The 12,272-nt window shown below is 35.5% G+C and overlaps 2 protein-coding genes across 2 annotated transcripts in view; both read right to left on the minus strand.

Annotated features, from left to right (window-relative positions):
- The window catches only part of rab27a (RAB27A, member RAS oncogene family), a 29,264-nt gene extending 19,391 nt beyond the window's left edge, over positions 1 to 9,873 (minus strand). The window contains exons 1-2 of the mRNA XM_077193947.1: positions 9,666 to 9,873; positions 173 to 345 (exon numbers count right to left, since the gene is read on the minus strand). Of these exons, the coding sequence (XP_077050062.1) occupies positions 173 to 325 (153 nt within the window). The 5' untranslated portion in view covers positions 326 to 345; positions 9,666 to 9,873. The remainder of the gene's footprint in view (positions 1 to 172; positions 346 to 9,665) is intronic.
- A 1,368-nt stretch (positions 9,874 to 11,241) lies between these two features.
- On the minus strand, positions 11,242 to 12,074 carry pigbos1 (PIGB opposite strand 1). The gene is made up of 2 exons (XM_077194031.1): positions 11,878 to 12,074; positions 11,242 to 11,649 (listed from the first exon to the last, which is right to left on the minus strand). Exon 2 carries the CDS (start codon positions 11,594 to 11,596, stop codon positions 11,387 to 11,389), a length of 210 nt encoding a protein of 69 aa, XP_077050146.1. The 5' UTR covers positions 11,597 to 11,649; positions 11,878 to 12,074; the 3' UTR covers positions 11,242 to 11,386.
- Positions 12,075 to 12,272: the final 198 nt, after the last annotated feature.

Genomic DNA, 12,272 nt, shown 5'->3' on the forward strand with positions numbered 1-12,272 from the left:
TTGCATAGAACTATAAATATATCACATAGCCGAATACTCAAAGCTAAATAAGTTGAAATGTCAACATATAAATAGCAATGCATGCATATACACATCAAAAGGAGTATAAGAAACATCAATACAACTATGAAAATGTCAATGTCATATTAGTTCTAGTAATAAAAATACTCACCACACGTTTCTCTCTAAAGTCTATTCCCACTGTGGTGATGAATTTGGAGTTGAATTTGCTGTCTGTGTACTGATAAAGGAAGCTGGTCTTTCCCACCCCAGAGTCCCCCAGTGCGAGGAACTTGATGAGGTAATCATAGTCCCCATCGGACATACTGAGAGCTGAGTGAGGACCTGTGATGGACAAACACAGACCAGTGTTATTGTAGTATCATTGATATACAATGCCATTCAAAGGTTTGGGGTCAGTAAGATTTGTTTTGAAAGAAATGAACACTTTTATTCAGCAATGAGCATTAAATTGATTCAAAGTAAGACATTTATAATGTTACAAAAGTTTCTATTTAAAAAAAATGCTGTTCTTTTGAACTTCCTATTCATCGAAGAATCTTGAAAAAATGCATCACAGTTTCCCCAAAAATAACTCTTTTCAACATTGATAATAATCAGAAATGTCTCTTGAGCAGCAAATCAGCATATTATAATGATATCCTAAAGATCATGTGACACTAAAGACTGGAGTAATTGCATCACAGGAATAAGTTACATTTCAAAATATATTACAGTAGACAACGGTTATTTTAAATTGCAAATAACATTTCACAACTACTGTTTTTACTGTATGTTTGATAAATGCAACTTTGGTTATGGTTAGGGGTCATTCCATGTCAAATCAACCAAATTTCGTAAACTACCCCAGCTCAAATTTTGATTATGTTAATATTTTTTCTATACAAAGATATACAGAAATTGTGATAAATGCCAAAATTTTAAATGTCACAGAGTCCACTAATCCACTATTTTGTAGAGGGGGGGTCAAAATTACAATTTTCACCTGAGATTTGGAGCCAAATTAGAGGGGTGTAAAAATGACTTTAGAAAGATGGCAGCATCATTATTTTATTTTATTTTATATTTTAAAATATGATGACTTTAGTAATCTTTGTTGCATTAGGCCTATATGCCAACAGTGACAGTTCAAAGATGACAAAAAGCACTTGTGTTTTTTTTAAAAAGGATATTAAGATATCTTCATTTACAGGCATGCAAACTTTTTCCTTTTAAAGAGAAATATCTGAAGCCCTCTTCTATCAACACAATTGCATGTTTGTAACTCAAAGTATTGAATATATCTTAATATCCTTCTAGATTCTCATTCTTAATAAACTTTCCTTTTGAAATCTTCCTTTTCAAGGCCATAGATATGGGGATCTCAATGCAGCTCCATGTTCAAACTGTTGAATTTGACCCATTTTCTGATTTATCTGTTTTAGAACAGCAAATATGCCTCTAAAACCCATTTTATTTGTTATTGGTCATGAGAGGCCATAAATGCTGAAATCCTGGAGATTAAATGAGGAAAAAACACCTTCTTACACTTGAATGCATCTACACAACAGCTTTTATTTCCACTCACATTTGTTAACTCAAGTTCTTAACACTGTTAATCGAGCGCCTTAGAATTACAATACAGAGGCATCATTCTGTTAAAAGTTGTTTCATAACCCATGGTGGTATTTAACACTAGAGACAATCATTATCCGTCACTTTAGTCTTTAAAATTGTCATGCTCTATTTTTTATCCGACAGTAAAATATTTCAATGCTTGGTAATGTAGGTTTAATGTGACATTGGAATCACAAGACCTTCTATGATGAGAGCTTGTTAAGTCTCTTCATATGCTCTCATAATGTGAACAATTCGACATAAACTGCAGAACTTTGATCTGGTCACTTACTTAATTTACTTTAAGTTTTACATTACCTCAACATTTTGCAAAAAAAAAAAAAGCCCTGAAAATTACAGTAAGCTTTTACAGCACATCAATATATTTTCTCACATGATCAATGAACATTCTTCCTTTGTGAAATGATGTCATGTGTAAGCTTGAATAAAAATAATGAAGCTGTGTCTGATATTAAAAACTGTGTCCTCTGGAGGTCGCTTTGTTGGCCGCATACATACTTGAGGCTGCTTCATTTCAGTAAACAAACGACTACATTCAAAAGTCTTAAAAAAATGACAACAATTTACGCTTCACTAGAAATAACAGCCAATTTTGTAATAGTTACTGTTCTGTTCTATATGATGTATGCGGCCGACAAATGCGACCCCAGGAGGACGCAGCCTTCAAAATGAGACTCATCTTGAGTGCGTAAAACCTGTTCCTGTTTCAACAGCCCTAGGATTTCATAATGTCTTGATGCACACCTTGTCTTGTCATGTCCGCAAACACAACTGAGGAGAGAAAAGCATGCGGAGAATGGCTTAGCTGTAGCTGTGAGAATGTTCAGTGGGGGTTCCTCAGACTGCATTAAAGCGGATCATATGACTGCAGAAAGAACATAAAAACTCGAACAAATGACCACATTATTTCACGAGGCAGGGCTAAAAACCATCCTGAACATAAGCTGCTTAACGTCTGAGGCTGACCCAAGCAATCGGATCCATCCAGCGAGACCACAGAAGACTTTTCTTGGGTTCATCTTTCTGGCTGATCAGAGAACTGCACAGGTGTTTCTTTGACTTGCTAACTTTTTGGACCATTCTTTTGGACTTAGCCATATTTCTAGCATGCAGTCAAACATGACACTCAACAAACCTAGCCAGGGGTGCATTTCCCATACAACGACGTAACTCGCTACTTTACAACCATAGTACGATGCATTGTTGAAGAAATCAACTAGCTAGTCACAACTGTTTCCCGAAACCGTATTGTTGCAAATTGGTCGTTCAACCATGTTGGTTAATGATGTCACGCAAGTGGTGGAGTAATAACTACTTAATGAATCTGTTTGAGATCGAATAAATGCCAGATGTTTTGCTATAAATTACGGACATGACAACTGAGGACTACGTCTCATTTTTCTTAGTTATTTTGCTTTATTTCCAGATTCAATCATTGGCTTGTTCTTACGTACTAAAGCACACGTACGCACTCTTCAAAAAAGGTGCTTTAAATCTCTTGACAAACTAAAAGACGTAAATGACATTTGTATGTATTCTAAATGTCAGCTTGCTTATTTGGCTCAAGATAAGGATTAATTGAGTCCACATGTCAAGCAAACAAGAAACTACCGCATGTTTCTAAGTTACCACAGGTTGAGATCTGTCGTTCCAACCACACAACTTTGCGATGCTGTTTGCGCATCTTCGTTAGAACTATGATTTCGGGAAACACTGACTCGTTGAACTATGCTGATAACGACGGAACTTAGTTGGCTAACGATGCTTTTGGGAAACGCTACCCTGCTCAGGTACTTCATATGTTCTAGCTCAAGCACACCTGGAGCAACTAAAGAAGCCCTTGATTAGTTAGGCCTACATCAGGTGTGCTTGAGACCACAACTGTTTTGCAGATTTGTGCTGTTGGGAGGGATTCAATTCAGGGGATTGAATAATTTTGAGACTGCAGAAGTCATTAAACCTTCCATTTTCAGTTGAATTTGGGGAAATCACTTGAAACATTTGTGTTGAGCTATTTCAATTACCGGTACTTTTGTTTGATTTGTTCATTGCAACCATCTTGAAGTCTGTACATTTTTCCAATAAACCTGATTTGGAATGGAGGTTGAATAATTTCGATTACAACTGTATTTTAGAGGTGTAAAGGTACACAAACATAACGGTTCGGTATGTACCTCGGTTTTGAAGTCACATTTCGGTACACCGGGGTGGGGAACTAAACATAAAATTGGTTATTTTTTATTAAACCAGATTTTTCTTTAACAAATGTGTCTCTGTGTTTAAATATGCTGTAACTATATAGGGAGCCCATTCTTGCACATTACTTTAATATTAAAGGTTACAATTAAGAACAGAGCCCAAATTATTAAATTCAGTTGCTATTTACTTTTAGATAATAAAGATAAAAGATAATAGATTTTAGATAATAATAATAAAAAAAAACTCTCAAATAAAAAATACTTGTAAATTGCACATAAGGCAGGTTTTGCATTAACTTCAAGGCTAAATCTAATTATAAAGTTAATTTCCTACTCTAATTAATTTTTAAAATATAATAATTTACAAATTGGATGTCCTAACTTGTTTTCATGACACATTTATTTAATCAGGACATTACTAACAGGTTAAGTATAATGTCTAAGCTAATATAGTGCATATACGAAATGCTTCTCTCTAAAGTTCATTTCTCTAGCGAATTAACCAGCTGTCAACACTAAATGCCTGAGATAAATTTAATGTCACGGGAGATATTATTTTCAAGCTACTTCATTGATATCTTTCCATAAATGTGGGGGAATTCGCCCTTGCATAATTTAGGCTAACAAATAAATTACAACTTTAAATTACACACAAAAAAAAACCTTTAGTGACGATGCAACACTGGCCCGACTGGGACTGAAACGAAAGTCTTCGTTTCAGCATGCAACATGGTATAGCCTACTGCTGAATCACTCTCACCATTTGAGAACTGATGTGTCCCAGAAAGGTTTTTAACTGATTTGCTCTGATAATCTTTGTGCATTAATTTAGGCATTTCGTATGCTATAGTGCATGCATTCAGGAATACCACCTTTATAGTCATGAAATCTGCACAAATGTGTGAAATTATGTGCAATACCCGCGATCCAGTGGCTAAATTCAGGCCCTATAGACCTTATTCACAGCAGCACCATATTTGATTTTTGACAGGAATGACAGTGAGGCTGTGAGACATACCCGCGTTGTATGCCGTTATGTTGTGAGACATAAGGGTTACACCAAAAACCCTTCAGTGGGTTTTTGGATTGCTCTGCTGACGAAAGACTATAAAAATATCTTTCCAGGAAATTTCAGTAGATAAAAAAACTCCCGACAATATGAGCTGTGAAAAATTATAAGTGATTTAGGAGAGCTTTTTTTTTATAGAGCTTTTTAAAGAGGATGGTATTGGAAACATGGTAAATCTATCTCTCATAGCCTGGGTTTCATACATGTCATGGCGCTGCACTGAATAAGTCTATTGCCTATATATAACATGCCATGTCACAAACTCAAATCATCTCGAACTGGGATCTTGAACATGACAATGAGTTCACTATACTCAAATAGCCCCCACAGTCACCAGATCTCAATCCAAGCACCTTTGGGATGTGGTGGACAGGGAGATTTGTTTCATGGATGTGCAGCCGACAAATCTGCAGCAACTGTGTAATGTTATCAGGTCAATATGGACCATAATCTCTGGGGAATGTTTCCAGCACCTTGTTGAATCTATGCCACGAAGAATTAAGGCTATTCTGAATGCAAAATAGGGTCCAACCCAGTACTAGCAATGTGTACAGTAGCTAATAAACTGGCAAGTATGAGTGTGTGTATATATTTATATAAATAAAAAAAACATTGATAATAAATGTTTCAATTTAATCATTCAAGAATCGTGAAATCATTCTAATATACTGATTTAGCAAATCAGCATATAGGCCTAAGCCTAATAATGATTTCTGAGGGATCGTGTGACACTAAAGAAGACTGGAGTAATGATGCTGAAAATTCAGCTTTGCATCACAGGAATAAATTACATTTTAAACTATATTAATATAGAAAAGAGTTACTTTAATATTTAATTATATTACTACTTTTACCATTTTTGATCAAATAAATGCAGCCCTGGTGAGCAATAGAGACTTCCTTTCAAAAACTTTAGAAGACTTGTAACAACCCTAAACTTTTGTAAACTCTCAGCGACAAAAACAACAACAAAAACATCAACAACAACACAAGCACCCATCCAAACTTATCTAACAAGCACTAGTATTACCTGAGGGTTCATCAGAGTTCAAGTTGAAACCGCTTCCTAAAACACCTCTGGTTAACCTATATGGGCTTATGAATTTAAGATTACCTATAAAGGCAAAAGATCTTGCAAAAAAAACCGGTGATATCAAAATGCAGTGAAATCATTTTGCCTAAAAGAACAAAGCATTCAGATGTTGTATGCACCATTTATGCATGGCAATGAGAAGGTGTACATTTATTTTGTACCAACCAACAATTTAAAAAAAAATTAAGACCGGCCTTACAAATGATTTACACAAAAATGAGACCATGTTTCAATGAGACCATCACTACAGTTAACATGGAAGCTGATGGATAAAACAGTCACTTGATTCTACATGATCTTCTTAGCTCCACAGTGCTTGTAAACAAGCACAGAATCACTATTATGAGGACAAATCTGCAACTTTAAGACTCTTACTTAGAAGGATCACATTAAAATCTGCAACTGTGTTTTTTTTTTTTGCATACTGCAGCTTACAGAAAAACAGACAAATTATGGTTAGAAAAAAAGTTCACTGTCTGGAAAGTGCAGCGATTTGCAAAAACAACCTTATCTTTATGTGCTAAACAAGCATGAACACACAAACCCCGTAGAATCAGTTCTAGACACAATGGTGAGTGTTCGGCTGCATCATCTGACATGTTTGTGATGTTCACTTCACACTACAGTAACTTCAGAAGACCGACAGATGCTTTCTTTTCAGTTAGACACAACTACACAGCACAAGTGCTTAAACAATCACTGGCCTTGTGCAACAGCTCAGCTAAATGCCTGAGTGTGAGTTGTGCTTCCCGTCCAACCAAAACAGCCCTGATGAAAGCCTGGATAAAGAACAGGAGAAACAGAGACGGAGGCTTTTATCAAACATTCCCAGCAGAGTACCACCCTGGGCGGCACGCCAGCGCTAGCGGAGAGAGACGCCGATCCAGGAACAGAAAACTCTTCTGCATTTCACACCAGAGTTTCTTCACCGACAGTCAAGCTCTGACAAGTTGGCTATTTTTTTTTATTGTCCACTTCCCTCTTTTCAAGCTGTACGTGTGAAAGACAAAATAACTATGCAGACCTACAGAAGCTCATAACCTTTGACCTGAAGCAAGAAATATAACAAGGTGGCATTTTCTTTGGCCTGGTAGTCATTCCAAAACAACTACAATCACATTTTAACTATAACCTTTCAGTTTTAGAAGATGAATCTTGTGAACTACTTAAGTTAACTAGTTAAGTTAACTAGTTTAGTTAACTAGTTTAGTTAAGTTAAATCTAGGATGTTCTGGATGGTTTCTTTCTGTCTGCGTTGAAGTCATGTCAGAAATATCGTATTAACAAGTCTAAAGCACACAAACAACACCACAAAGTCAGAATTAAGCGGAAACTCTGGATTTTCTGAAGTCTCAAGGTGAAGGCATGTCAGTAACACTTCACAATAAGGGTCCATTTGTTAACATTAGTTAACATAAACTAACAATGAAAAGTACTTCTAAAGCATTTATTAATCTTAGTTAAATATTATTTTAAGTATTTATTAAATACAATATTAAAATCAAAAGGTGTATCTGTTATTTTTATTTAATGGGCCTTGTATTGTTGACTAACTAATAATGAGTATTTATTATCTTTAACGTTAATGTTAGTTAATGCATTAACTAATGTTAACTAATGGAACCTTAGAGTAAAGCGTTATCAAAATACGATAGTATTGTACAATTACGGTACAATATAACTTTTCACAGCACCTTCATAATTTGAATAAAAACATAAAAAGCAAAGTTAAAAAAAGAGAGAGTTTAAAAAAATCATGCTCTTTTTGTAGAAAATGTACACCGCCACCAACTTGCTCCAACCAGTTATTTGAACACACGTCATAAATACTACTTCCCAATTTGTAAACACAACCTTCCCAGGTGGAGGACTTAAATGCACCATATGGCTCGGGTCCCTCCTTCTATGTGTGTCTGTGGGATTTTTTCACCTGTTTTATAGTCCAGTAAAGTAAACGCAGTACGCTCTCTTCAACAACACACATGATTTGAGAAATCATTCATGTCTGAAACACAAGTGCTGCAGGACGGCACAAAAGCTCAACTCTAATACTTAGACAAGCAATAGTGATGCAAATTGTACTAATACCAATAGAGCTATCTGAAATTACATTACAGGCTTAAATATGTGTCCAATTGGCTGAAAACATCTTCATTAACTAAATAAAGAAATGTATCAATTTTGCTATTGGGTAGAAGTGTCCCGAGTGATTTTTGCCATGCCTTATATAAAGGCTCTGTTTGGTGTTTTGTGAACTGTAAGTTTTAACATCAGGCTTATCTAATAACCATCAGCTGGTGCTCATGTGCTCTTGGCATCCTGTCATGTGACCCTCAATTCCCAACCCTGCCAAGACCCCGCTTAAAAAAAACACACGCATACACACAAGCCAATGTTCATTTCATCTGCTTTCTCTAGAACAGAGGGAAAAAACATTAAGCCAGTTTAAATGATTTGAACTTTGTGGGAAGTTCTTCTGAGGATAGATAGATGAATCTTTTGAGACGCTTAAAGGAATAATACAACCAAAAATCTCACTTTCGTGTTCCACATTCCAAATGTTTTTCCATGCTACACAAAACAAAGCAGAATATTCTGACAACATGCAATAAAACTGAACGGGGTTGTCAAGCTCTAAAAATACAGTAGTCCATATGATTTATGTACTATATTCCAAGTCTTCGTAAGTTATATGAGAGATTTGTGTGTGGAACCTGCTGATATTTAAGTCTATATTCAATATTTATTGAAAAGTGTCCCTTCTGCTGTAGTTCTCAAATTTGCAAACATTCAAATATGGTGCATTAAGATGTCTCAAGTCTGATGTAAGTGGCATCAATGTAATTGGTTCTTGAATATGTCTGGTGACCAAACATCATTGAACTTACCATTAACTTTTACTGCATAATATTAACTAAAAACTGGACATTTTGCAAGTAAAAAAGGGAAGGAAGAAAATAGCAGATTTGGAATGACATCAGGATGTGAAATGTTAATTTTGGAGGGTGAAATATTCCTTGAAGTCTCAAACTTCAACTTTTACTCTGTTACAATAAAGGGTGACAAATTCAGAATACCACTGTGATCATGGTAAATCAATCCACACATAATAGATCAATTCTGAGTCACAAACATATGCCTTACAGTTACTTAAGAGTATTTCTAAAGTTAAGCAAGGAAGAAAGGGAAATCGATCATTCAGAAGGAAAAATGATCCCTAAACCAAACATTCCTGACAGGTAACCTGATATGGGAGTGAAGAAGTGCATTTCCCCAAGTGAGGCAGGTAAATTCCCAGGACAATTCTTCCTCTCTGACCAGATTATAATTTTAGATCATAATCATATGCATCATGTGTGTTTGAGATGACTACATCTGATCCAGGATAGAACCACATGTGTGTACATTTAACTCATACCCATGAACGGCAGCTGTCTATCACTAAACACTCATTATTACGACTAATGTCACTAGTCAGGAGTCAGGACACAATATGTAAGACGTCTATAGGTGCAATCATCATTAGATATTGCGTGTCTGTTTAGTCTATACAAAATACATTATCAAAAGGCCAAATTGTAAGACTTTAAAATAAACGTGTTGACAAGACATTGTCAAACTGTTATTATCATCCTTTGAAGAGATAAAAACTATTACATGCACTTACCAGAACAGTGACCCAAACGTCTGTTGATCTCGTTGGATTTTAAAAGCTCTTTCGAAAATATTAAATCAACGGAGAACAAGTACAAAACGTGTGATACTTTTGAAGCGATGGACACTTTGTTTCCTAAAGTTGCTCCCACACCTACATGAAGTACCAGTGCGTGTGTACGCGGCCGTTCAGTGACGCAATACTTCCCGTGCAGCAGCGCCAATCCGTTTAGCTCATAATTATTAATTGGGTAAGTGCTGACGTTGAGACCTTCCTGGAGCCTTGAACGACCACCCCATTAAATAAAGTCATTAATATTATTATGAGCCCAGCCTCTACCATAAAATCAGCCAATCATGAAGTACTATCGGACGACCGTCACTTGCGTTCTAAATATTCATAAGCCAAGCCTTCGCCATTGTAGGATGCGTTCGTTTGCGCCACTTCTTCTGTTAAGAACACAAAAAACACTTTCTGATCCTTAAATTGATTTAACACTTGACAGGCTTTGGTTTTTGCATTTAAAATAATGTTTAAACTACGCACAAATAGTGCAACAAGAGAGGAACTCTTTCAGGGCCGTAAGTGTGTGTAGCGACATCTGGTGGTATGATGTAAAGGTACCTTCTATCTGTGAATGTTTACACATTTTGTAATATATTATTCCTCTTTATTTGTTAATTTTATTACCATTATTTTATAAATAAAAAAAAATCTTTATTTTTTAAATGAATATTTAGTAAATTCTGCCAGGCTTATGCTCTCAACTCCAGTAGATGAAAACTTGTTGCTGCTTTGACATTTTAAAGGGTTGCATTTAAAGGGATAGTTCACCCAAAAATGAAAATTGTCATCATTTACTCCAGCTCAAGTTGTTCCAAACATGTATGAATTTATTTCTTCTGCTGAGCACAAAGGAAGATATTTTGAAGAATGTCAGCAACCAAACAGTTGTGGGGCACCACTGACTCCCATAGTATGAAAAAAAAACAAAAAAACTATGGAAGTCAGTGGTGCCATACAACATTCTTCAAAATCATTTACATTCCACATAACAAAGAAATACATACATGTTTGGAACAAATTGTGGGCAAGTACATTTTCCTTACCTCTTATGTAAAACAACATATGTTTAGACAAAAATTTCTGTATTTTAGCATGATTTCCACATGGAATCATGTACTTCTTTTTTGATAATGTTAATGTTTTTTTCTCTTGTGTGTATTAATATAGGATAATTTGTTTTTTAGGGTGACTTCTTAAACATTCTGTCAAGGGTCAACAGATGAAAAATTGCCTTTTTGGCTAATTTGGGCACATTTACATCTACGTATGTTTATTAATGTACACTGTACTGCCCCTGTAAACAAATGTAAAAATAAATGACAGAATTTTAATTTTGGGTAAACTATCCCTTTAAACTTAATTATACATTATATGCTAGCTGTACTATTGTATATAAAATACTATTGTATTTGGTACATGCAACTTTGCTAGTTTTATTGCAAATGGGAGAAAGCCATAATTTATCTAAACAAATTTACTGTCAATACAGTATACAGACAGTGCATCCATAAATGAACAGAATGGTGTAGATTTTTTTGTTTTTTGTTGTTGCTTATTTGCAGTGACAATAAGGCATTTTATTTACAACCTAATTTACAAAGTGGTCATTTACAAAGTATATAACAAGCATTTAACATTCAAATTCTCACACAAACTCTTGTTCAACATCAGTCTTTGGTTGCAGATGCATTTGCTTGTACTTCTTGTTGGGTAGCTTCCGCTCTCTGCTCCTCTGAGTCTGGTTTGAGGTCTCGATCTGGTGCAGCTAGAGGTTTTCTGGGTGCCTCAAATATAGGCCTGTATATATACACACCTCCCACTACTCCAACCAGAGTAGCAACTGCTATCTGATTAAAGGGAATCCGTCTTCCAAACATGATCTTATTTTATGAAGGAACACAACCCATTAGAGCCGCAAAAAATCCCACTCCTGAAAAGAAAATTCATTAAAAACTAACTTCTGTTAGCTGCTTTTTATAGTATTTTGCGTATGCATTAATTATATATAATTGGTACAATCTGTACATTACAGTGCATCAGCATGTATTGTAGATTACAATTCACATATAACGTTAGCTTACGCAGGGACACTGCGATAACATTCTATACCACGTCTAATTCTCTAATGTCTAACGTTAATTACTGTTTTCTTACTCACCTTGATGTTTTCATAGACATAGACAGTAAAAAAAAGGGAGGGTTAAAACACATGTAAGACAAGGACGAACGAGCGACTACGGAAACTCACGCAGGCCAAATGCGAAATGTACATTTCCGCCTTTTTTTCAAAATACATTCATAATAACGTTTCAGGACCTATTTAATAGGCCACGAAACATATGTAAATGAACATAAAATTATTATAAACATTACACATTAAGCATTACAAAGCCTGCATTTATGTCCTTATTATATATTCATGATGTAATGTGGGACAGTCGCCATCATAGATGTATACGTAGAAACCACATTGCACCGCTCCAGACACGTAGATGCGCCCGCCATCTTGCAACGGTCAGCGTGCCGTCACTCACAGTAAGAATCAATAATGCC

This window comes from Siphateles boraxobius, unplaced genomic scaffold, assembly GCF_051911475.1.
Source record: "Siphateles boraxobius isolate OS27281-9 unplaced genomic scaffold, OSU_SipBor_1 31, whole genome shotgun sequence".
In the NCBI taxonomy this organism is placed as follows: domain Eukaryota; kingdom Metazoa; phylum Chordata; class Actinopteri; order Cypriniformes; family Leuciscidae; genus Siphateles; species Siphateles boraxobius.

What these genes read in the sequence shown, in the direction of transcription:
- pigbos1 (XM_077194031.1), bottom strand. Translation starts at nt 11,596, where the DNA reads ATGTTTGGAAGACGGATTCCCTTTAATCAGATAGCAGTTGCTACTCTG.